The sequence below is a fragment of the Myotis nattereri genome (assembly GCF_964212035.1).
Source record: "Myotis nattereri genome assembly, chromosome: 5".
Taxonomy (NCBI): domain Eukaryota; kingdom Metazoa; phylum Chordata; class Mammalia; order Chiroptera; family Vespertilionidae; genus Myotis; species Myotis nattereri.
The window spans coordinates 97,873,777-97,901,024 of NC_138080.1; the positions used below are offsets into that span (position 1 = coordinate 97,873,777).

The window sequence follows — 27,248 nt, forward strand, 5'->3', positions numbered from 1 at the left end:
AACAAACATCTAAAGAAAGTTTGCATGTGAATTTGGAGTTTTACCTCTTGTTTGTTACTCTGTTTCTATGATTTGCCCCTCAATTTGAGCCTCTCACTAAAAAAATAAATACAGAGCCATAAGCCACCTAAGTTTTGTGGGGCTTTTCTTTAAAAAAAAAAAAGGTAAATATAAAGAGGGCTAAAGTTTCACACAGTGCAGCAAGGAACAAGAAATTTACTAAGAAAGGGGCTTACATTTGTATTGCCTCCAATTAAATCATTATAGAAAGAAGTAAATTGACTGGGTAGTGAATGTTGCTGTTGCTTTAATTGGATTATTCTCTAATCCCATAAATAAGTGTCTAAGGCAGAATTGTAAAGACATGCAGGTGTCCAGGTGTGTCTGTTAGGCCCTTTTGGCTTCCTAGTCAGAATTTGTCTCCTCAAGCCTCTGTCATGAGCAGAAGCCACCAGTAATTATCTCTGCTTTCCTTGAATATATTTTAGGGTTAAAGATGGAGTGTGGACCTACTCATCTCAGGTTCTATTCCTAAACCTCGTGGACTCCTTATTCATGCTGCCTCCTGGGAAGACTTAGTTCATATAGAAAAGGCACTGGCTTTGATATAACTGCTTGCTATGCTCCAGAATGGAGTCCAGTTGGTTCTCTTCGCCTGCATCTCTACATGAACATCTTTGCTGTGGACTGGACTCTACAGGAACCTTGAAACACACCTCTACTTTCTTCTCCATGGTCAGTGAATGGAGTTCTCTCTGTGGTGGATGAACTGGGTGGTCATAGAGGGATGTCTCCCATGTATCAGTATCCATGGTAACATTCTAGGTAAGAAGGAAGCATGCTAACCACCACTCATTCACCACAGAAATTTTCAGGTTTGTCACAAAGCAGAATGAAGAAAGAAGGTCAACCCTGCACAGCAAACATTATATTGCTAAAATGCCCTCTTGACCTCCCTGTGTCCAACTTCCCTTCAAAAAGTCCCCTCCTGTTTTATGGTTTATATTCTTTGCCCAGGCAGTTATCCCCATGCAGTTACATTATTCAACCTTCAAGTAGTTTGTGTCTTTACATTTTCACTGGGGGTGGAGAGCAGAAAAGGGAGGAGTGCATCATGGGGACACAGAATTTCTTCATGTCTTTCAAATCTATCAATGTTTGCTTCCTACGGTCAAATTGAAAATCCATCAAATCTCTTTTCAAACAGGATGGTTTTACAGTGAAACAGCCATTCCTCCCCCACACTGGGCTCTCCCTCCTCCCACTCGGCTCTCCCTCCCCCCACATTGTAATCAGGATTTCTAAGACTGCTCGATTTTAAATAAGGATTCTCGGCAGATCTGAGGAGACAAACCTTCTGCCATTGGTGTATAGTTTATGGGCTTGCTAAAGCATCTCCTGGCTTTCATAGGGATGAAAGCCAGCCTTGCATACTTGTGCGTGCAGTGAAGGGTTAAAAAGCCCTAGAGAGACACAAGGCATGTGTTAATTCCTGCTGCTGCAGCAGCATGCATTGCTTCCACTTTGACCTCATAGTTAATCTGCGTGGTAGCTGATCACGCAGAGATTCTTGTGGTTTTTATATGTCTTTTAAACACACACACACACACACACACACACACACACACACACACACACACACACGGCCCTGCCCCCTCTAAAAGAAAAATAAAAGCAAAACAAGTAAATAAACCTACAAGGATGGAAGTGGAGGAGTACGTGTGAGTGTGAGGGACATGAGAGTGTGTATTAGGGTCCTTGCTTTCTCACCCCCCCCCCCTTATTTTTCTCTGAGTGTCTTTCCCTGAACCCTCCCCCTACCTCAATTATATTATTCCCCCAGACTTGGAAGCTGCTCCCCGAGCTGATGCTCTGATGGTATCTGCAAGCGTGTGCGCTGATCTTATTTCTGCCCTCTGAATATTAATTCCTGAAGCTGGTAGCAATATATCTCCCCAGTGACGGGACCTACTAGAGGCAGGTGGGGGGAGCCACCACCAGATCATAAGCATAATAATAATACAAAGGGGAGGGATTCTTCTGCAACCGAGAGGCAAGAAGCAGGGGGGGGGGGAGCGATGAGTTCGCCAAATATATGGAGCACAGGAAGCTCAGTCTACTGCACTCCTGTATTTTCACAGAAAATGACGGTGTGGATCCTGCTCCTGCTAACGCTCTACCCCGGGTAAGATGTGCTGTTTTCAGCTTCGTTTTGTTCCGGAGAGGTGGGGGAAGGGTGAGGATGTGGCACTACGGAGACCACCCAGATTGAAAACATTCTTCTAGGATTTGGGGCTTTGTAAATTAGGGGGATGTGAATGTGTGAGGAGTGGAGGAAGGGAGGAAAGAGGAAGGTCACTTTGGTTTATTTATTAATTTATCGCGTTGCTTTGTTTTGTTTTAGAGTGGGCAAGCTAATGTATTAAAGACTTTGTGTTTGAGGAGTAGCATGTTGATATTACCGCAAAATGATGTCTAGGTGGGCTGTGCTGATACATGCTTGGCATTGAGGCCATGTTGGAGGAGGCGTTTGGGGTGGGGGGTCTAGAGGAGAAAACTGCAAATGATGTCCTGGCGTACACCTGGGAGATACACGTTCGGGGGAGGGGTTCTGTTCTTATACATCAAAGTATTGCTTGCTCCTGCACTTTGGGATTCTTAAGATCAGTTTTCTATCCAGCCCCACTGACCAGGCAGCAGGCTCCGCGACACGCAGGCACGGTTCAGCACCAGGGACAGCAGTCCCGCTTAGAGCCAAATGGAAAGAGGCTTGTCTAACCCGTAGGACACCCCTAAATTCACACAGGACATCCATATAGTGCAGACAGAAGGCCAACAGAGTCATGGAGCACTAATGACATCCGAGGACCCTATTCTGATTATTCCTACCTCCTCCTTGAGATGAGAGTGGGGGCTTTGGGGCATGGGCTTAGGAACCTAGTTGATGAATGCATGGAGGGATATAAGTCTGGAAAGAGTTGTCCTTGCTGCAGTATTGAAAACTATGCAGAACCAAGGGAATGTGATGCCAACATTGTGAAGTATGCATTAATGCCCTAGAGCCTTGATTCACTGAACAGAAAAGATGGGAGGGGAGTATGGGTTTCCCAAAACCCTGAGCAGTTGTGTCATCTGAAGTGCTTTCACCTACATTCTTTGAACTTCCTTGCACCACAAGTATTAGTGGATTCTTCCAACTATAGTTCACCATTGATCTACCCACCTACACATCCACAACCTCTCCCCCCAACACACCTCAGGATTTCCAGCAAGGACAAAGTGCAGGTTAGATATCCGCTATTTACAGTACTTGAACTCTCCTGTATTGCTATTTTGAAATAAAACTCTATATTTAGGGTAATTCTACATCCCTCTAAGAAAAGAAAAAAGTAGCTACAGAATATATCAAGCCATTGCCCTAAGGGTTTTCTGGGAATTGACACTCTTATGTAGTAGTTGTAACAAAGTGAGATAAGAAGGATGGAGGTGAAACTGTTATTTTATTAAAATTACGAGTTAACTTCTCTGATGCTTCATTTTTTAGGACAGGTAATGGAAGATGCAGATTTCTGATAAAGAAGAGACTCAGGCAAAACAAGGAGTAAAAGCCTCTCTTGGAGTTTCTAAGCAGAGAGAGGACCTACTGAATTTTTCCAGCATTTTTTCTCACTTTCCTCCTTCACTATAAAAATAGAGTGCATTTTCATTAAGAATATCATATTAAGCAGATTTTTTAGAAGAGAAGAGGTCCTTTTACTGGAAATGGTTTATGGGCAAATATATTTTAGTGGAATCCTGGAAAAACATTTTCCTATTCAAAATTTGCAGACAGTTTTTTCTGTCTAATGTTGTGGTAGCTCTTAATTTGTTTCAGAAATTAGACAGTTGATGGTGGTTTTTGGATAGAAAATATCATTCTCATATCCCTACCTTTTATGAAACCTGTGGATTAAAATCTACACAAGATAGAGGGAAATAGGTCTTTCCTTCCCATGCACCTTCCATCCATCTTAATAAACAACTTTGCAACTAAATAGATAAGGACATTCTTATGTATTTTATCCTAGTGGTCTTACTTCAATGAAAAAAAATGTGCAATTTTATAGTTACTCATAATAGTGGCTATTTCTCAGTTATAATTTCCTAGCCATTCCGAGATAGACGTTCCACAGCTTAACTACAAATAGCGATAGTGAAAGGGAGGATATCTAAGATGTCTTACTTTTTTGCAACAGTACCACCTTTTCTTTTCCAATATACAAAACATAACACTTGGAAATAGATTTTTCTTTTTAATTCTTGGCAGAGTATTTTAAATAGCTCTAAATATTGGGAGCCATGTGCCATGCGAGCTCTCCCATAGGGGGATTTCACATTTTCTCAGTGATGACAGAAACAAGGCAGGTCGGTGCAGAGGATGAGATCAGAGCTTCAGTTTGCTGCAATCCCATAAAAATGCCAGTTGCATGGCTGAATCGGGATGGGTGGAAATTGAGGCTTTGCTCTGAAGCTGCTCCTAAAGAAGGACCATAAGTAACTGGAAAAAATGTGGGATCCTAGGAGACATCATTCTGAAGAAGGTTTTGGGGTTAAACAGTGGCAGTAGAACCACCTAAAAACTTTAAGGGACATTTTAAAAACATTTAATTGACTTTTTCATCTATATAACTCCAAAGGATATGTTTTCCTTCTCATTAATTGATTAAATTCATTAAGTTGTGTTCAACTAAGGAGGAAGAGAAGCTTTGGAGTGAAGATATAAGTAGCTAATATCTCTTCTTATGTGTGAAGTCGTTAATTTATAAAACTCAAAATTACCTAAACTGTCATTATCTTGTATATAGTGCTGTCATTAGCTTCGCCTGAAGAACATGCTAAAATGGAGATTCCTGGACCATACCCTGGAAGATTCTGGACCATTATGTCTGGGGTGTAGCCCAGGAGTATTCATTTTCAACAAGTACCTTGGACCACCATTGAAGAAAAGTGGTATATGCCTTACTAATCTCCAAAGTCTATTTGCCACCATATTCAATGTTTACAAGTGCTTGGATTATTGCCACTTTTTTCATCAGCTGAGCACAATGAGTCAATTTCACCTCAGATTTTTTTTGTTTGTATGGAAATCATTGAGTATTATAGAAACCATAAAGGGTCAGAAATAGCTATAAAAATTTTAGTAAACCCACGTCATGTATTAAAAAACATTGGTTGGAAAATAAACAGAGACTTCTCTCATTAAGGGTATGTATGCCTGTGTATGTAATTGAATTTTCAAACTATATACACTTTGTAAGGTCCCAATAGTCCTAACACACTCCATGTACAAATATTCATAGATTTAGGTTTTAAGACAAATTTTCTGCTTTTATAAACTTTTTTGATGTAACTACATTTCATCTCAGAGTAGAAATATCTGAAGAAGAAGAAAGAAATGGATATAAAAATGGAGAAAAGAAATGGAGAATATTATTTAGAGTAAACAGGAGTAAATGTTAGAAGTAAAGATGGTTTATTTTTTCTTAGGATAAAATTAGGTTTTATAGTATACTTTGAGTGATAAAGAACTAATTCTGAAGGATAGATTAAGCAGAAGTGAATTTGTTTAAATTTGTGGTAATCTAATCCTGACTTGAAGTGCTAGCATTTAAAAATACACTGAGTTACATTTTTGTAAATGTTTTCTATTGCTTGAACACAAAATACTTCAGGTGACTTTTCTTATGAGCTGCTAAAGCTTTTTATCCCATAACAAGTTTTTCAATGTTTAATTTTTAACATGCATGTAGGGGAATACTGTGACTCTTCACTATAACCCTGTTCATTTACAGCATTAATCTCTACAGACAAACTTGTTATTTCCTATCTTTCCTAATGTTCCACTTGGTTTTATTTAGAAAAAAAATGTTTCCTCAGCATATTTAATTGCTTAATTGTAGACATAACATTGCAATTAATCTACACCGAGGCAAACATCTACCTGAAAAAAAAAAAATAACACACACACAGAGGGAAAAAAAAAAAGTATCACCACGTACTTCTAAAATCTAGCTGCCCACCACCCTGTAGACAAAACATCTGGATCATAGGCAGAAGTTTAAAACTTGGCTTTTAATTTAAATAATTAGTTACTTAAATAAATATCTGCTTGATTTGCTAGACTCCGTTTAGATAGCTAAGAGATAATCTACTCAAAACATTGAATTACAGAATATTTAATGCTTGAAGCCTCTGTTGTACATATCTTAAAAAGTGCTTCATGCAAGGATTTCTGCTCAAGTTCAAGTGAAGTTAGGACTAACTTTAGAGACGTTATCTTTGCTGTAAATATTAGATTACTAAGGTTGTGGCTATTTCTCAATTATAATTTCCTAGCCATTCCAAGACAGACTTTCCACAGTTTAACTACAAATAGCTATAGTGAAAGGGAGAATTTGCCATCCCATAATATGCCTCCTTAGCATAAGGAATATTTTAGGCTGATTATTTTTAAGAAATAGCAGACCCAGGAGAAGCTCTGAAAGCCAGTAGAAGTTACCCTTTTTGGAAGAGCCATTTATATTTATAAGGGAAATCTCCATTTGTAAGGGGGTCTCCTTCCCCAGTGCCTAGAAGAGAAGGATGACTAAATCTGTAGAAAGTCTTATCAATTGAGAAGGTAGGAATTTAAATCTTCAAAATCACCATGCCTCCAGTTTACTGTGCTTGCTAGGTAACTTCCTATATCTCCCCCCCCCCCGCCCCCCCGTCCCCAACATAATCTTTTGTCTTTAGCTGGAGATGATATGTAAGGTGACAGATTGGGCATTCCAGGAACTTACTCATTTTTCCTGGATACCTCCCCTCCATACAGGAGGTTATACATGTTACCAAAATTGTGTTTAACGCATCTTTTTATTACAGCCAAGAACCTAGAGAGTTAGAGAGAAAATTATTTTTCCTCCCCTGCATGTTTCTCCAAAGTACTTCTGCTAAATTTACAGATCACAGAAAATTGGTTAAAAGTTATAATTAGCACAGTTCCGGAATTGTTTGACCACCGTGGGTGTCAGCACAATTTATGTGCTTAAATTTCAGTATTTCAATTGGGATGAGCATTCCAGATATGATAACCTATTCAGATAGATGTAAAGAGAAGAATTCATCCCTCTACTACTGGGTTATATCTACGTGATATCTTCAAAGTTAGTGTGGGTAATCAAGAAATTTCCCTCTACTCTCCTAGGTTCGTTCAGCTGATCTAATAATTAAATCTACATGAGCCAGATTAAGAAGAGAAAATAACCAAATTTAATGACATATGTACCCATGACAACCCCACATACCTGAGAGGGTCAAAGACCCCACATACACCAGAGCTTCAGAGATAGAGAGGGAAAATGTGGTATATATGATATTCTGAACTAAGGATAAGATAAGGCCCCTTGGGGCTTCAGAGGGTCATTGTCAGACAAGAAGAGTAGATGTTCAGTAACTGAATGTTTGCCCTGTTCTATGCTAGATCACAAAAGCTTATCTCTGATAATTTCTTATTATGGGAAAGGCCTCTAATTCAATTTTTTCTAGGTATCTGGGGAAAGGGCAGGAGCAGAAATTTCTGTTGAGCCCAGAGGGTCTCAGTTACCTTTAGCTCAAAGTAATCCACATGCCACAGAAGCACATATTGGGATGACCTGTTCTGAATACCTACATCAGAAAGTAAATAGTCACAACATAATGTCAATTTCAGACATTCAAAGCTACTCATGCCATGCACACACACACACAGAACCAAAATTTTACATATAAATATTAATTTAGAATATATATTTTAATTAATATATAAATAATATATTTAATATATATGAAATATTTTAATGAATATATGATTAATATGTATTATATATACTTAATTTTACTAACATCTGTGAAGTAGTTATTGTCAACCACATTTGAAAAATTAGGAAATCAAGATTACAGAGCAATTAAATGACCTGCTTAAAAGCAACAGATAATTGGAAGTATAAAACATTTATTTTATAAATAAAGTGGTAAAGCAGTATGTTTGTGGATAGAGATAGATGTAGATGCCTAATGATAAAGTCAGATACACATATAAGTGTGTGCGTGTGTGTGTGTGTGTGTGTGTGTGTGTATCCCATCCTAGGCATTCAGTCCCCTGTTCCTAGTGGGTGCCTTCCAGAAACCAGGGAGCAGCTCTCACTCTAGTCAGCAGCATTAACTGTGTCCCCTAAAAAATTATCAGCAAGGTCACTGTGAATCCCTCCCCTGACCTATCAACAGTGCTGATCAAACTGAAGTTTCTCCTTCCTGTGGGCCCTACCACTCACGCACACAGTACCTCTCACCATTTCATCTAGATCCCTTCCTTCTCCAGCAGGGCCTCAGAAGGCCTGCCACCACTTTGCTTTATTTCCTGGGCCACAGCCACTCTATTTCTCTATTTCAGTGTGTCCTTTTCTAAATATCTTTTTTTTTGTATAAGAAAAAGATGATTTGGAATATATATATATATATATATATATATATATATATATATATTTCCCCAAGTGATCATGAGAATGGGTTATATTTTAGATTTGTCACTAATTATTTTCTATACTTTTTGACCAGTTTTACCCTACCAATACGCTTCTCTCACAAGAGTATTTAACTTGTCTAGATTATATATATTTATCAGCATTAATTTTTATAATTATTTGATTATATCTTCAGACAGTAGAATTCAGGACAGATACCTTACTTCCAATGAGCCTACTGAAGAAATTAAAATAATCTATATACTAACATGTTTTGAGGTCCTCAGTCTCCATCAAGTACACCATTCTTAAACTTATCTTATTTTTATTGAAAGCTTTAAGCAGAAATGCTTAGGAATAATCCACTATTTGTTTTTTTTTAATATGTTTAAAAACATGTTAAATGGCATTATTTAGATCCCAAACCAATATTATACTTAGAAAATACATTTTCTTAATGGTTAATTCTGTGTATATAACGCATAGCTTAATCTGCAATTCAGTCATTTAGCTTCTGCATGTCACCCCATTTTCAAAGAAGAGATCTTGCCCCTCCATTTAATAAATTTAAGGATAATTTGTTGCAATTTTCCTACAAAAAATCCTTTGAAAAATGAAAGACAAAATCAAGGCAACTATACTGAATATTAAAATAGAAATAATATTACTACTTTAAAATCTGGATATTTGTACCATCAGTATGTAGATATTTAAGGTTGATGTTTTTAATCACCTTAATTATACATGCAACTGCTCTGATAACTTTGGCATGTGATCCTTAATATCAAGTTTAATTTCTAGAGGAATAAGAAGATATAATTTCTAGAAACTGGGGTTTTATTTCTTTCTGAGAATTGTTATATGCATGTTCTTATTCTCTCTATAGCCTTATGAGTTAGATAAAGAAGATGATGGCTATAAAAAATAAGATACAAAGAGCCTAAGGGACTTGAACATTATCTGTAAAGCAGATTTTAGCCTCCCCAGTTTCATTTTAGTCTATATGCCATATCACACAAGTATAGTCACCCTTTTTATTTCTAAAAGTAAAAAAAATATTTGGATTGTCTTGAGATATAGAAGGCCTCTTCAGTTTGCATTAGTGGAGTGTTATTTGCTATGCATGTTTTTATTATTCTAGAGAATAAATATCCTTTAAGAGGAAATAAAAAGTTCTTGTAAGGTACATATTAGGGTAAAATAGAATTTAACTTCAAATCATATTAATTTGTATACGTTTATGATATGGGTACAAAATATGGTAATAATTCTATAACATTATGAAACACATTGTATAACTCTACAGATAAAGTGTTATGTAAAGGCTAAATAAGTAGTACTGATATTACACTCTCTACCCATTCATAAAAAAAACTGTATGAATCCCAAATAACATAGTAAGAAAAACAAGGAAGTCTTTCAAAGCAAAGATCTCTGCAATCACTGAAACACTGCCACAAACTCAAGTTTAGTTGTACAACCAAAATTTGCTTAGTCAGACAAGTACATACTGAGTTCTGTAATTTATTTGGATGTATTTAAATAAAATGGCCAAAACAAACTGAATATAACTTGCCAATGTAGTCTTGGTAGAAAAATAAGTGCCTGACTCTTATTTATGCTATATTTTGAAGGTTATCAGTCCTTTTTTATAAATTGCTTTTGAGGTACATTTGAAATACATTGAGGAGAAATACTCTAGATACAAGATGTAGTTAGGTTCAGTGTTTCAGCTGGGTCTGTGCTAGGAACTGGATGTATAATTATGGGGCAGTAGAAGCCATGATTTCTGCCATCATGGAGTTTGAATCTCAGGAGATAGCAATGATCAAAGAGGTGTCAAATAATTATTAAATTTTAACTCAGGAAAATACCACATGAGAAAGTCACACGGTGCTATAACAGCTCTCTAGCATAGTGAAAGCAAAAGACAGAGAAACGGAGATCCACAATCCTGCTGAAACTGATCTACCATCATCTAATTGGTTGATTTTTAATAGTCCAACACTTTTCTTGGTCATAATAGTTTTTGCTGAATTTGTTAGCTTCAATTACAGAGATTTTCACTTGAAAATCAATGGTATTATTTTGAAGAAGTAGAAAAGTGATGTAATTTTTTAATGTTCTGAAAACTATTTTTTCTTTAGTATTTTAAACGTCATCTACATAATAAACAAAGATCATAATAAAAACAATTAAATAAAGCAACATGGTCATATATGACACTATTTTAACATAGGCTAAATTTACAAATCAATGCCAGCTGATGGAGTTTTGCTCCATTTACTCCCTATCTTATAGGTATTCAAGTTACATGCATGAAAATGATCTATTCCACACACACCCCCCGCCCCCATTACCTGCAACTGATTCACCTTCTCTGAGTCATTGTCAAACTAAGTAGTCAAATACAGTCAAACAGTGGGGAAAACAACACAAACAGAACCACCTTGACCTTCTTACGATGATGGTGCCAAAAGCTAAGAAGGAAGCCCCTTCCTCTCCTAAAGCTGCAGCCAAAGCAAAGGCTTTGAAGACAAAGAAAGCAGTGCTGAAAGGCATCTGCAGCCACACAAAAAAGATCTGCACATCACCCACCTACTGATGGCCAAGACTCCCAAGGTAGCTCAAATATCCTCAGAAGAGCGCACCCCGGAGAAACAAGCTTGACCACTATGCCATCATCAAATTCCCCCTGAAGAAGACAGAAGACAACAATACTCTCGTGTTCATTGTGGATGTCAAGACCAACAAGCACCAGGTCAAACATGCTGTGAAGAAGCTCTATGACATTGATGTGGCCAAGGTCAACACCCTGATCAGGCCTGTTGGAGAGAAGAAGGCATATGTTTGACTGACTCCTGACTATGTTGCTTTGGATGTTGACAACAAAATTGAGATAATCTAAACTGAGTCCAGCTGCCTAATTCTAAATATAAAAATTTTTAACTGTAAAACAAAACAAAAAACATAACCACATTAAATATACATACCAGTTGTGAGCTTCAATTAATTTCAGAAATATTAGGGCTTGAAAACCTAGGTGTTACAGGATAAAGTAACACAGTGGACATTTTGAAGCTTTTTAAAATTAAGTGCAAAATACACTGCATATGGCTATTAAAATACATACAGAACAAATTTAGTGCCTTGGTAATTTTTCAGTATTGATACATTATAATCTTTGGTAGGAGTATAGATCATAGTAATTATCTATATATATGAAAGCCTAAGCAACCGTTCAACCAGTAGTTATGATGTGCACTGACCACCAGGGGACAGATGCTCAACACACAGGCATGGAAACATGGAACAGACTGATGAATCTCAGAGGGATGGGGGAAGGGAAGAGGGTGGGAAGAGATTAACCAAAGATCTTGTATTCATACTAGAGGCCCGGTGTGCACCAGTGGGGTATTTAGGCCCGGCCTGCAGGATTAGGCCGAAAGCAGCAGTCCGATATCCCTCAAGGGGTCCCGGGTTGCAAGAGGGCAAAGGTCAAGCCTAGGGACCCAACCGGTGCATGAATCCATGCTACGGGCCCCTAGTATACTAATAAATTGCCATCTACTTTTTAAACATAGATTTAACTTTTTTTTTTCATAAGATGATGCCCCCTTCATCATCCTATTCAATTAGAATAAGCAAGGGAGCATTTAGTTCCTTTCGAATAATCTACATTCTAAAAGCAAGGTGTCCTATCCATATGCACACACATGCAAATCTGTCACCTTTTGATGTTTTATTAAAAGCTCTAGAGACTCTTGCATTTTAGCCATTATTGTGGGGCTAAAGTTGTATCTATTAGATTCTGGGTTTTGTTTTATTATATTTTATTTTATTATGACTTGAAGCAGTACTTTATGGATCTTACTTAAAAATCTATGGCAGATACCTATAGTGAAAATATTTTACCCGTTTTGTGGTTGATTATTTATTTATTTGAAAGTAAAATTTATCGTGTTTTTTTTTCTGTATTCTCTAAGAAATTTTACCTCCCCTAAGTATGCAAAGATATTTTTATATTTTTTGGAAGCTTTGTAGTTACAGTTTTTTCATGTAGCTCTATGGTCCATCTCAAATTATTATTTTTATATAATAGATGTTAGAAGTTGATATTCATTCCTCCCCATGCATTTATCTAATTGTTCCAGTCCCATTTTTTTAATGATTTTACTTTTTCCATTGACATTCCACAGTAACTTTGCCAAAATGTTATTAGCTTATATGTCTAGGTTTCTTTCTGGAATCCGTATTCCATTTTATTGATCTACTTGTCTATGCTTATGTCAGCACTGTATAACTTTGATCATTGTAGCTTTATAGTAAATCTTAAAATCAGGTAGTAAACATGCAACATATCATATGTGTTCCTTTTCAAGACCAAATTGTCTATTTTAAATCTTTCATATCCTTATATGTTTTAGAAAATTTTCCAATTTATACCAAAACAAATCATCTTTGTTGAAATGGTATTGAATAAACAGATCAGTTTAGAAAGTATAAAAATTTTTGACAATTTTAAGTCTTTCAATCTATAAGCATGATTTCTTTTTATATTTTTTCATTCTTCTCACTAACTTACTGTATATTTCAGTGTCAAAATTTGGCACATTTTTCTCAAGTTTATTCTTAAGTATCTTATGTGTTTTATTCTATTTTAATATTTATTTTCCAAATGTTTATCATTATTATATAGAAAAGCAATTTATTTTGTATGTTAATGCATATCCTATGATATTAGTTCTATTAATTAATTCTAATAGTTTTTGTAGAGTTTGTGATTTTTATATATAACTAGAGGCCCGGTGCATGGATTCATCCACAGGTTGGGTCCCTCGGCCTGACCGGTGATCAAGGCGATCGGGCCAGCTGGGGGGAGGGACCATGGGATGTTGGCTGGCTCGGGAGGTTGGCTGTGGGAGTGCATTGAGCTGCATTGAGCATCTTCCCTCTGTTGGTCAGTGGGCATCATAGCTACCAACCAGTAGCCTGGTCATCTTGTTGTCCAGTCTTAACGGTCACTTAGGTTTTATATATATAGGTAGTGTCATCTGCAAATAAAGACAATTTCACTTCAGAATGACTACCTAAAACATAAATATGGTCATGTTATATTGTTGTATTAAAGCTTTCCAATAACTCCCATTTCTTCCTAAGATCCAGTTGTCTTATTTAGAGTTGTAGGCAATATGACCATATATTTATTGTGCAAAAAGGGAGAACTTTTTATAGTGAAAGAAGGCATCATTATGAATAATTATGTCAGAACCACAGATGCCAACTGGAACTTTCCCAGGCAAACTGGGCATATGATCACTCAGTATGGTCTTTCAGGATCTGATCCCTGACAATCTCTCCAGCATCAGCTCCTGTCCTCTCTCAGACACAAGTCAACTGCCACCTGTATTTCATTAGATTCCTATAAATATCAGCATTATTTTCCAACCTTCTTTCCAGCTACCCTAAGAGCTTCTAACCCTTCTTCCATTTTGTTTTAAACTTTTTAGTCTTTAATACAGAATTTTCATCTGAGAGATGTTTTAGGTTCTGTGAGGTATTTTTATTATAAATCTTTTCTGTTTGTGGTTAAAAAGGAGAGATCATAGTAAGTTAAACTAAGCTAATATTTTTGAGAGCATGAAAAATATTCAACAGGAAAAGTGACTCTGAATAGATTAAAAATTTTTTCCAGTCATATCACATGTCACTTGACAAAAAATCCTTTATATAATAAGATAAACAGGAAATAAAGTCAGCTCAGTGCCATAAAACCAAGCATATCTTGGCACTCAAATACTGCTAGAAACATCCATCACAGTGGCTAGGTTTTTCCAGGTACCCTTGTGGGCAATAGGCCCTTAACAGAATTTCCAAGGTCTGTTCCAGGAGCTCCTTTTTTGTAGTCCTGCTGCCATTTGTATTTTTGCAGATCAATTTCCCTGATGAATGAATATCATAGTAAACTCAACAGAGAATCACAGGGGGAAGGAAAGATTTCCTCATTCAATTTTATTCTCCTTGACTTCAGACTTTAAGTAATCTCTCAAACATATTCTTAATAGATGCTTAAGTATCAATTAAATTGATCAGAAAATTGCAGATGAACATAAAGCAGAAAATTGGAGATAGAGAGGTTACACACTCTGATTTAGGTGATCTGAATAGTGACCTGTTTAATTCCTATTTATTTTGTGTATCACATTTGGTTTGATCCACATCCACTATGTTCCTGGAACTATACCTGATAAAGAAAAGAGCATTGAACAAGGAAAACATACTCCTTGTTTCTGTGGAATTTATAATCTAGAGTAAAGACATGCTTTTAAAAAAAATACACTATATTATATTAATACACAAAATTCATGCAAGAGTAGGCCTTCCTTCCCCCAGCTGCTGGCACTGGCTTCCCTCAGGTACCCAGTACCAGGGCTTCCCTCCGGCCACCGGCAGGCAGCTGGGACCCAGGATTCCCTCACAGCCCCAGCTTCTTCCTGAAGGATGTCAGGTCTAATTAGCATAATATGCTTTTATTATTATAGATAGTAAAATATTTTACATATTGTAACCATACTTTTACTTATCAGCAGTGTTCTACCTTTATATTGATTTGTTTCACTTATTATCTCTGATTTAAGTAAGTTGTGTAATCAGATACACATTTTATATTCAACCATTTTTAACCCACAAATTTATGTGAGTCTGTCCTTTTCCCCTACTTAATGGACTAACATGGGATATCATTTGACTCTTGTTGAGTTATGTTAAATGTGGAATAAAAATCAATGCAAAGTGGACAAATTTCTTTCTTTATGCTTCTGGCCTTCTTGCCATACTTATTGAGTTCCTAATACTTGTTTTGCACTATCTGGAGATAAAACAGTGAGAAAAACAGACATCTTTTTAATCTTCTTAGACCTTGAAGTTTGAAGACAGGCAGACAGTAAACAAACTTCTAAATATGATCAATGCTGAAGAAATCACCAAAAAAGTGGGGCATCATGGAGAAAAATAAATAAAAATGTACTTCAGATAGATGATCATGAAAGACTCTTGAATAATGGATAAGAAGTTGAGATTATAAGGAGATGAAAAAATCAGCCAGGAAAAAATTGAAGGGAAGAACTTTGTCATCATTGGTAACAGTAGGTTGCAAGGACCAGGAAAGGAGTAAAAGCCTGGTTTGATTGTGGAACTGAAAGATGCCCCAGAAGGCTGGAAGACGATGATTAAGAATGAAGAAAACGGGATATAGGGTTTGGGGGACAAAAAGATGCTTTCTATTGCACAGCCTTGCAGCCATACTGAAGAATTTGAATTATATTCCAGTAAGGGATTTGAATTGTCAGAAATACTGCAGTTTCCTGTTTAAGGAAGAAGTGTGTCTTTATGATCTGGGAAATGGTGAGGGTTGCAATTTACCTATCTATATTTAATTGCTTGGTAATTAACTTAATGGTTGACTTTTAGCTTCCTTAGCGTTATATATAGTATTGCATATATATGGTTTTATATATAGTTATATATGATTTTATACAGTTATATATGATTATATATATATATATGTATATATATATATATATATATATATATATATATACATATATATATGTATATGTATACACACACACACACACACACATATAGTCACAAAATTTTATCAGGATCAAGAATTAGTTATTTGAAGCATAGTAATTATTTTATGCAATTGTTATGAAATTACTGCACTACAAGTAACTAATGTATTTAAATTGGTATATTTTTATGAACATAAATACTTTGCATCTATGAAATGGCAAAGAAGGTTCCTAAATTCCAAATTAACCAATATGATTTGGGAGCAATTATTTGAATGACTGATTTTTAAATTTTAACAAATTCTCAGAGAATTAACAAAAGCACACTTATTTCTTGTCCACAACATACATTGTTGGAGTTAATTTGTGTACAGCAGAACCAGGGAGGGTAATATCCCATATAAATTTGAAAAAGACACAAAAATCTATGTACCAAATTAAAAAGAAACCACAATACCATTTCCTTTCTCACCAGGAGATTTTAAAATTTTAGACTCAATTACCTCATACTTTATTATCAGGAAATTTCATCAAAAATCTCATGTCAAAAACTATTTTAAAATTCAGTGATTCACTTTACAACATGATAGTTTTGTTATTCTTTCTTTATTTATTAAATATACTTTTACTGATTTCAAAGAGGAAGGGTAAGGAAGAGAGAGATAGAAACATCAATGAAGAGAGAATTGGCTGCCTCCTGCACCCCCACAGTGGGGATCGCACCCGCAACCAGGCATGTGCCCTGACTAAATCGAACCATGACCTCCTGGTTCATAGGTCAACACTCACCCACTGAGCAACACTGGCTGGGCTTTTATTTTTAAGTTTGTATAGAGCAAGATTGACCTTTATTGGTGTAGAGTTTTGTGAAGTTTAACACACATTAAATTCTTGTAGTTAAGTATCGCAAGTCAAGATACTGAACAGTTCTAGCACCCCTTCCCACAAATAGTTCCCCCTGCCACCTGTTTGTAGTCACACTCTCTCCCACACTCCAGTCAACAACTGGTGTTTGATTTCTCACTGTAGTTGTTTTTCTTATCAAGAATGTTATATAAGTAGAATCATATAGTTCACTCAGCACAGTGCTTTTAAATTCATCTAAGTTACTGAGGTGTTAATAAGCACATTAAAAGATGTTCAAAATTAATAGCCATTCGGTAAATGCAAATTAAAACCATAGTATGATAACACTATATACCTATCAGAATGAGCAAAGTAAAAACAATATTGGCAAGACCAAGTGTTGGAAAGGATGTGGAGCAACTGCAACTTTCATACATTGCGAGTGGGAATTTAAATATGGAGAAAAAGTTCCCAATTTTGTTTAAGATTAAACACGTACCTAACATATTATTCATTTTTAATATATGTTTAATATATTTGAATTTGATACAGGTGAGTATACATCTAAATATAGGTAGATACTTCATGCAATAGAATCAGCCTTCATTTTTATCCCATGGCTCTCAGGGACTAAACTATTCTAAATCTGGGATAGTTTCACCTTTTGTTCATGGACCATGAGAAAGTACAGAGATTCTGCTATACACCTGTGACCTCCCTAGAATTAAGTGAACTATTTTAAATGTTTATATGTACTACATCACCTTCTATTTTCTAGAAGAGGGAACAAGAACTTTTAGCAGTTCCCCAAAATGTTTTATATTCTAGAGAAAAATATTCCTCTTACCTCAGCAATTGAAATGTGGAAGTGAATACAGAGTCACCCTGATAGAAATAACCTTAACAGCACGTTGGAGATGCTGGTAGACAGAGATTAGTCATAGCCTCCCCTGTGACAATGTTTTTTTCTATTATTGCCTTATATTGTTATGTGTGTTGCATTTTTCTAGCTGCTAGGGTATTTGTCTCCTCAAATAGATGAGAGGTGTTTTGATACCAATATTGCAGTTTGCACGTCTTCCCATCTGTGACTGCATCTTGCACAAAAGAGTCTAAAATACACGCTGATTAACAGAAAGGTGAAGAAACCTAAATCTATAAGGGATTGCTACCCAAGTTTGGCCACGTCCGCAGCTTCACTTTTTATAACAGAAGACAACTACAAAGTAAATACAATGAAACCAGAATAATGTGCTTATGTTGTAATTATATATTGTTTTCTACCAGAAGTGCTGAGCTTGATTTGGCTATCATTAGAAATTAGGTTAGCAAATTGGAAAATGTGGTTAAAGGCAAATTGCAAATATAATGAGACTCTGTCCTCAATATAATTGGAGGTGCTGAAAAAAATTAAAAAGGGGACATTTTTCTAATTATGCGTTTTCATGTGTTTTAATGCTATGCCTGTGTGACATTTAAAATTGTCTTGGGAGTCAGGGGCAGGTATCCTCAGCTTTGGGAAAGGCTAATATGGGGTAAGCTTAATAGGACATAAATATCGATGGCAATCGCATGATGGCATGGTATATAGGCAGCTCATTTCCATATTAGTTCCCACTCTTAGATATGCATATTTGTAAAGAATGAGTTTTATCAAGTTAATGTTCACCAACACTGAATCTTTAAAAATAACCCACACTCTCGTAGATTTGTTTAATACTCTGAAAATCATTCCGTTGATGTCTTATCAAGTGCCACATACTTGAAAAGTTTTGGAAAAGACACTGTTGAAGAGAGAAACACTTCTTGCCCTCAGGGACCTAATAATGTTCTACTTTTAACCCTCACACCTAAACCTATTTTTAAATGCCTTTGTTGTTTTTAATGTGAGGTAACATGTGTGAAAATTCATAATACATAAATATGGCTTCATGAATTATCACAAATTGAAATAAAACCCATACAATCACCAACCACATCTGAAAATAAAATGTTGCCAACACCCCAGCAAGCACCCTGAGGCCCATCTCAATTCCTTGCCTATTTCTCTTCCCTCAAAGGGATCTTTGTTCCTTCAGCTCTATGGTTGAATTTTGCTGATTATTAAACTGTACAAAAACAAAAACATACTGTGTATGTGTTCATAGGTAACATCTTTTGCTCAAAATTTTAGTTTTCAGATTCATTTTGTTGCATGTTGCAGTAGTTCACTAATTTGTATTGTCATATAATATTTTAGTGTGTAATATACCATATTTTATTTGTCCATTCTTCTCTTGATTGTGATTCTAGTCATTTCTATTACCAATAATGCAACTGTGAGCATTCTTGTGCATGTTTTTGAGTAGACATATGCATGCATTTCTTTTAGAAATCTAGGGATGGCCTTTCTGAGTGATTGATTACCTGCATGCTCATTATTAGAAGATAATGCCAAAATGTCCCTCCAATAGCGTTGGAGTCCTTGCTGCTCCACATGCTCCCACTTTTACTTAAGAAGGCTAAAACAAACAAAAAATAGTAATAAAAGGGGGCCAACCCAGAGAAAATGGACTTCGGTGATAATACTAGAACAGTGATGGCGAACCTATGACACGCGTGTCAGAGATGACACGCGAACTCATTTTTTTTGGTTGATTTTTCTTTGTTAAATGGCATTTAAACATATAAAATAAATATCAAAAATATAAGTCTTTGTTTTACTATGGTTGCAAATATCAAAAAATTTCTATATGTGACACGGCACCAGAGTTAAGTTAGGGTTTTTCAAAATGCTGACACCCTGAGCTCAAAAGGTTCGCCATCACTGTCCTAGAATATGACCTGATATTGATGGTCTTTGCTTATTTACACCTCTTGCCCCCAGTGAATGTTGTAAGTTGCCTTCTCCACACTTTCCCTCCTCACCTTCTTAATTATCCCAACTTTCATTTGGTATTTGTGAAACCCATATGCTTTTTGAGAAGGCGATTCCATCTTTGATACCAGTGGTGGAACAGGAAATTAGACTAAATAATTAATATAGTCCAATACTGTAAACAGACATATCAGTTTCAAAGTATTCAGGCTAATGATACTCAAAATGAGACAGGCTTTGTAATTATATATGCCAGTGCCTTCCAATTTAGTTTGGATGTCCTAATTCCTGCAATAAAGTTCATCTTAGCTAATACAATCATACACATTTATTTGATATGGGTCATTCGTGATTGCTAGTAAAATACATAGTTTGTACATATTGGAACATATAGTTCTGATAATGGACTGAGTCAAATATACACTCTTGGCAACAGCTGTTATTCTAACATTAAAAAATGACCTAGGCATGAGCTAAGGAAATCATTATAAGTAGGACAATTCAATATCAGAATTGATACTTAGGGATTTACTAAGTAAATCCTAGCTCTACTGTATGTGTATAATGAGCACCTGTGCATTGAGCACCTTCCCAAGAGGTTCTGTGCAGTATATGCATGTCCTTCCTGGGATGTATAGAATCTCAGAGGCTACTAAAGGCCCTGTATGGAAGTGCCATGGGTGCCCCAATGCTCCTATTCACTGAACACCACCAGTGTCCCTCAAAAGCTCCCAGTCCTCCAGAGTCCAGACAGTACAGAGTCCCCTCCTCCCATGATCAGACTCAGACCTATGACCTTTGATGATATCTACTCACCTTACTAGTACACACCTGCTCCTATACTTTCTACTAAAATCTACCTTTTGCATTGGCTGGAGGAACCCTATGAAATGACCTCGCTTACATGTATGCCTTGCCCCTGCAGTATGCATTGCTTTCTAAGCCCAGAAATTGTTTTAGTGGGGCATCTTATCATATCCATTAAGTGTAAATTGTGAGCTTTGCTTTTATTCCTCAGCGTGGGGAAATCAAATCATTGGTATCTTCAATGGCAAGCTTATGAAATTCGAATGTTATTAACTTTGTGCTGAGGGTGCCATACTTTTATTGAGTTCAGGCATAAACTAATTTATTGCCCTAAGGGAAAATTAGCTTAAGCAACCATTCATTTTGGTTGATCCTATTTTTTGATGAATGTCCAGTGGCAGATTCTCTGGACCCAAATCCTGTTTAAAAGCCTTGTGGCATAATGGTATGACATTGTGGTTTTGGCAACCTAAAGTGACTATTGGTAAATATCATTGTTTTCCTTCAAATCGAATGGTGTTTGGCATCGTGAAGACAGAATACATGTATTTCTCTGACACAGATATGTAAATAGGGATAACAATAGAACTAACAGTGTTTTAAGGATTAAGTGGAAAAATATATGTGAGTCCCCAAGTTATTCTTAGAACACAGTGAATATTTACCAGTAGCTAGTTTTGGTTTTATTTACCTTAGGAAAACTAGTTAGCAAAGTAGCTCAGCTGGTTAGCGCATCATCCAATATGCCAAGGCTGTGGGTTCAACTTCAGGCCAGGCACATACAAGAAGCAACCAATGAATGCATAAATAAGTGGAACAACAAATCAATCTCTCTCTCTCTCTCTCTCTCTCTCTCTCTCTCTCTCTCTCTCTCTCTCTCAATTTAAAATCATTCTTCCCAAAAATCTTAATTAAGCATGCACTCATGGAATATATAATCTAGTAATAGAGACAGACAATGGATAAGTCAATCAAAAATACACATTATGAGAGCATTACCCTAAGCGAAATAAGCCAGTCAGAGAAAGAGAAATATCACATGATCTCACTCATATGTGGGATATAATGATCAACATTATTTGATGAACAAAAATAGATCCAGAGACAAATGTCAGGGGAGGTTGGGGGAGGGGTGTTAGAGAGCAACCAAAGGACTTGTACGCATGCATATTAGCATAATCAATGGACACAGACACTGGGGCGGTGGGGGCTTGTACGGGTGGGAATGGCTGGTGGGGGAGGGGGGTGTCAATCAGGGAAAAAGGAGACATATGTAAAACTTCAGCCAATAAAAAACACACACACACATTATGACAAATGCTAAGAAGCAGGGATTGGATAGAACATACAAAGATGGAACAGGTGACACAGGTCATTAAACAGTAACAGATGGCCTGCATGAGAAGGTGATGCTTGTGTTGAAAATTGAAAGGGAAGAAGGAATAAGCCATGCCAAGCATTGTTTTGGCAGATGGAGAGAAGGAAAGATTATCAGTAGAAAGGACAATACATGCAAAGGTACAGGAGTTTGGCCAGGTTTCTGGAACTCCACAAACTTGCAGGTAACACCCTGATGTAAGGAACAACACATTCTCCTGTTACTGACGCTTTCAGACTGTGAGAATACCAACAGGATCTTATAGCCTGATGAGAACTTAGGGTAGCAGGGGATCCCTGTGGTTGTAGTAAAAAGAAAGAATGGATTTTAAGTTATATAGTGGAGATACACAATACAGGTAACATTGACGGAGCAGAAAGTCCAGTGCACAGGAATTTTTAATAGGAAATTTTCAAAAGGTTTTATTTTGCTGACATACTAGCATATGTATTGGGAGATTTATGTTGACATCTAAAATATTATGCTTTTGACATTGCACCAATAAAATGAAATTAATGCAAAAATTGTACCAATAAAAATATTAATGGTTCAAAGGAATCAAATACTAATCACTTAAAATATTTCAAGTATAAAAATAAATGAGTTTTTGTTTATTCAACTATTTACCTACTTGTGTCAGAGAATATCTATCTGTATCTATATATACAGGGTGTCCAAACATGTATATACACTTTAATAGCTGATAGTTCAATTTTGAAAATGAAATGTATTTTAATAAACACTGACTTTATAATTATTCAAAAGATGTGTATATATTTGGGGGACTGTATATGTAATCTGTCTTTATGAAGCCAAACTATAGATTTAAAGGTACCTAAATGAAATGTTTTTATATTCATCTAAATGTTTGCTGTTGTACTACCTGGGGAGAGTACAATGACTAGATTTTCCCCTCACAAAACTTAGGGCTTTTTTGAATCTATGGGAATCTGAAATACCTGAAATTGAAGATTTCATAAACTGCATTATTAATGTTCACAGTGGCAAATATCCAGGAAATGTAACAAAATTCAAATATTTAGAACCTTCTACATTAATGAGAGCAATCTCTCATTATACTATGTCTACCCAGTATTTGGTTTATTTTTATAAGCCTCTTGTCCTAAATAAAATCATTTTTTGTTTCTAATTATAAATGTGAACTCATTACATGTTTGTATTCATGCATAAATTTAAATCATGTATAAAACTGTAAATAAAAATTAATAATCTAATTCATAACATGGTGATCCAGAGTCATATCTAAGGTATAAACCTGGGAATCTATATTTTTAAAAGAGCTCACCCCAGTACACACACACCCCAGAGTGAAAACCACTTATTGAAACATTCTACTATTGGGGTTCTCAAATTTAAATACATATATGAGTCACTTGTACATGTTGTTAAGACAAAGATTCTGATTCAGGAATCTTCGTGGGGCTCAGGGTTCTGAATTCCTAGCAGTTTTCCAGGAGATGCTCATTTTGCTGTCCAAAGTGCTGGGTCAGATGGCTTTCTAACAATTTTTTGAAAGCTTTGAAAGCTTTATATTTTCTGTCATTGTCTTTCAGAAATTATCACTCAAACTATTTAAAAAGTTTCTATTATGATAAGATAATTTAAGAGTAATTTCAATTTTAGCTCTTCCCCTTTATAAGTTTTATTTTTTTAACTAGAGACCCATGCATAATCACTTCTAGAGGCTATTTATTTAAATAGGTGCCTTCAGCTAGAAGTTTGAATTTGTGTTTGCTCTTAGCCCTTTCTTGAATCTTTATCATTCAAATAGAGGCCCGGTGCATGAAATTCCTGCACGGGGGTCGGGGGTCCCCTAAGCCCAGCCTGCACCCTCTCTAATGTGGGACCCCCCTCACAATCCTGGACCACTGGCTCCTAATTGCTCTCCTGCCTGCCTGCTTGGTCGCCCCTAACTGCCCCCCCTGCTGGCCCGATCACCCCTCACTGCCTCTGCATGCTGGCCTGGTCGCCCCTAACTTCCCCCCCCCCCTTGCTGGCCTGGTCTTCCCCAACTGCCCCCATGCCAGCCTAGTCACCCCTCATTGCCCCTCCTTCCAGCCTAATCGCCCCCAACTGCCCCCCCTGCTGGCCTGGTTGCCCCCAAATGCACCCCCCCCCGCCAGCCTGGTCACCCCTAACTGGCCCTCCTGCTGGCCTAATCGCCTCTTACTTCCGCCCCTGCTGGCCTGGTCACCTCCAACTGCCCTCCCTGCCGGCCTGGTTGTCCCTCATGGCCCTCCCTCCAGCCTGATCGCCCCATGCAGCCTGTTTGTTCAGTCATTTGGTCATCCCTCACTAACTCCCCTGCTGGCCTGGTCATAGGCAGCCATCTTATGAGGGCATGAGGGTTAATTTGCATATTACCTCTTTATTATATAGGATTAGAGGCCCAGCATGCACAAAATCATGTGTGGTTAGGATCCACACAGGCCCAGCCTGGCCTCCGTCGCTGGCCTCTGCCACCCTGTGATACTATGTGAAGCTCCCCACCCTGGGATGCCCCACGATGCTTGCAGCCCCTCGACTGCTCCACAAGGCTCCCCCAGCCCCGCCACTGCTTCTGTGAAACTCCCCCAACCCCGTGACTGCTCTGCCAGGCTCCCCCACCCTGTGACTGCTCCACAAAACTCCCCCGCCCTGTGACTGCTCTGCGAAACTCTGCTAAACTCACTGCAGCCCTGTGAAGCAGCCCGCCGCCACTCAACAGTCCCTAGTCCTGCCCACCGCCTCCTCCCCCTCAAGGCGAACAGCTCAGGGGCCAGAGGGAGGGGTGCTCCATGCACTTCATGGTGACTGGTCATCCTTTCAGTCATGATGACACCTGTCTCTTTATATATTAGAATTCCTACCCTGGCATTCTCATGAGGTTCACAATTCTATAGAATGCCTTCTTGAATAGTCAGATCTCATTACCCCTATAGCTTGTTCACCTATATACGTGGACATTTTTGACTCCAAAGAATGATCAAAGAATGATCAAGAAACAGGCAACATTGAGTGAGAAAGGTTCTTTTTCTTTTTTAAAGACAAATCTGGACACAATCCCAGATTATTCATCAGCCCTATTAATTTAGACCTCAGCTGGGAAAGTTCTGGAGAATAATAACTCCATTTATTTATAATGGAGGGGCTCATTATTTTTCTTCCTGGAAAACATCTGTTTTTATAGTCCTTCTCAGACCATATTAGTTAAAAGGCAGCATCTGTAGAATCAGGTTGTAGTTACATGGTTGGAGCTATTATTATAAACATAGTAAGGGTCTCTTTATACTAATAATTATAATAAACCTGTTTTCAAAACTATGTGTCAGGCATCATGCTAAGCATTAATAACCTTACACAAAAATTTGATATAAACTCTAGTATTAACTTTATTTTCAAATGAGAAGGTTTCATCCTAGCTGGTTAGGCTCAGTGGATAGAGTGTTGGCCTGTGGACCAAAGGGCCCCGGATTCAATTCAGGTCAAAGGCAGGTACGTTGGTTGCAGATTCCTCCCCAGCCTGGTCCCTGGTCAGGGCTCCTGCAGAGGCAATTAATTGATGTGTTTCTCTCACATTAATGTTTCTCTCTGTCTTTCCCTCTCTCTCCTACTCTCCCTAAAAATCAATGGAAAAAATATCCTCAGTTGAGGATTAACAAAACAAAATAATAATAATAATAATAATAATAATAATAATAATAAGGTTTGTTAAGCTAGGTTAAATAATTTGCCCAATGGCATAAAATAGTGACAGAGGCAAGATATAAATCCAATAAACAGACCTGGTAATTTATAATTCCAAAGTATATATTCTAGTTTCTCTACTCTGTTTAACCTCTCTGTGGCTAAGTTGGTTTCCTGAAGTCTGAAAAAAAAACAAACACAAAAAAACCCATCACTGACACTTTTAAATGAGATCAATTTAAGTACTGTTCTGGCATCCAATAGGTGATAATATTAAGAGAATTATTGGTGCAATTCTGGAAAGTAGCATTCCTTCTAAGCAAGTATCCATTATCTTTTCATTTGATGTATTTTTCCTCCTAGTTGGCCCAATAATAGCAATGTCAGTAATACAGCACGTTGAGGCTTGGATAATTTCTTTCTTAGTATGAAGCAGTGCTATAAATAAGCAAACCAAACAACTTACTATATATGTCACCTTCCCTTGAAGAAACTTTAATAAGGTGTATTTGTCTGATAGAGAGACAGAGAGGCAGAAAGAGAGACAGACACAGAGGGAGAGGGGCAAAGAATGAGGGATAATTTTTTAAAGGCCCTATTGCATGACCAAATCAAACAGGAGTAAAATTCCATTATGATGACATCTAATGGGCCAAATATATTCTTTTCCCCAGTGATTTATTGGAAGGACTTAAAATTTTCTTAGAGAGTTTTTTTCTTCCTAAACTAGTAAGATTTGGGTCATAGGATTAGAGTCCCATTAGAGTTCCATTAGGCAGGGTTCACCGTGCTCTGGAGAAATGATGAATTGAGGCCCGAGAGGGATTTTCCTGGCAAGAGAACTGGTGTCCCTGCTGGTTGGAGCTTGTCCAGCCCTTCATATCCTCTACAGGTACGCTATGAAATTCACATTTTGTTTAAAGTTCCTATGCTACTAAAGTGCAAGATGTAAAACACGGGCTATGTTAGGTGTTATGCAGATGTGTGACTCAGTTTGTTTCCTTTTCATAAAGCTTTAAAAGAATATAAAAAGAGATCACTTGCTTATTAAGTTGATTTATGGCAGTTATTACTCTTAAAACATCATCTCCCTGTCCTTGCTGGTATGGCTCAGTTGTTTGAGCATCTTCCCATACACCAAAAGGTAGGGGGTTCAATTCACAGTCAGAGCACATATCCAGGCTGCAGGTTCAATCCCTGGTCAGGAGGCAACCAATTGATGTTTCTCTCTCACATCAATGTTCCTCTCTTTCTCTCCCTCTCCCTTCTTCTCTCTCTAAAATCAATAAAATTGTATTTAAAAATAATAAAAACGTCATCTCCCTCACTCATTCTCAAATCACATTAATTACTTATCAGCCTTCTTCTACCATATTTAATCATCTATCCATCGATTTATTTATCTCCAAGTTACATATATAAAACATAGTCATATATATGATTATGACTGAAGAAAGGTGATAAATATGGTTTGATATATATATATATATTTAATATATATATATATATTTAATATATATATATATATATATATATATATATATATACTTTTTTTTATTCAGAGTAATGTGGCAGTG

General features: G+C 36.9%; 1 protein-coding gene and 1 pseudogene across 3 annotated transcripts in view; both read left to right on the forward strand.

The window, feature by feature from the left end:
• The first annotated feature begins 1,819 nt into the window (after window positions 1-1,819).
• Window positions 1,820-27,248, forward strand: part of GABRG2 (gamma-aminobutyric acid type A receptor subunit gamma2) — an 86,194-nt gene continuing 60,765 nt past the window's right edge. For both annotated transcript variants that reach the window (XM_081092269.1, XM_081092270.1), the window contains exon 1: window positions 1,820-2,185. In XM_081092269.1, coding sequence (XP_080948395.1) covers window positions 2,079-2,185 — 107 coding nt within the window. In that variant the 5' untranslated portion in view covers window positions 1,820-2,078. The remainder of the gene's footprint in view (window positions 2,186-27,248) is intronic.
• Window positions 10,987-11,373, forward strand: LOC308519914 (large ribosomal subunit protein uL23-like; annotated as a pseudogene). The gene has a single exon. The product of its transcript is annotated as a large ribosomal subunit protein uL23-like (transcript).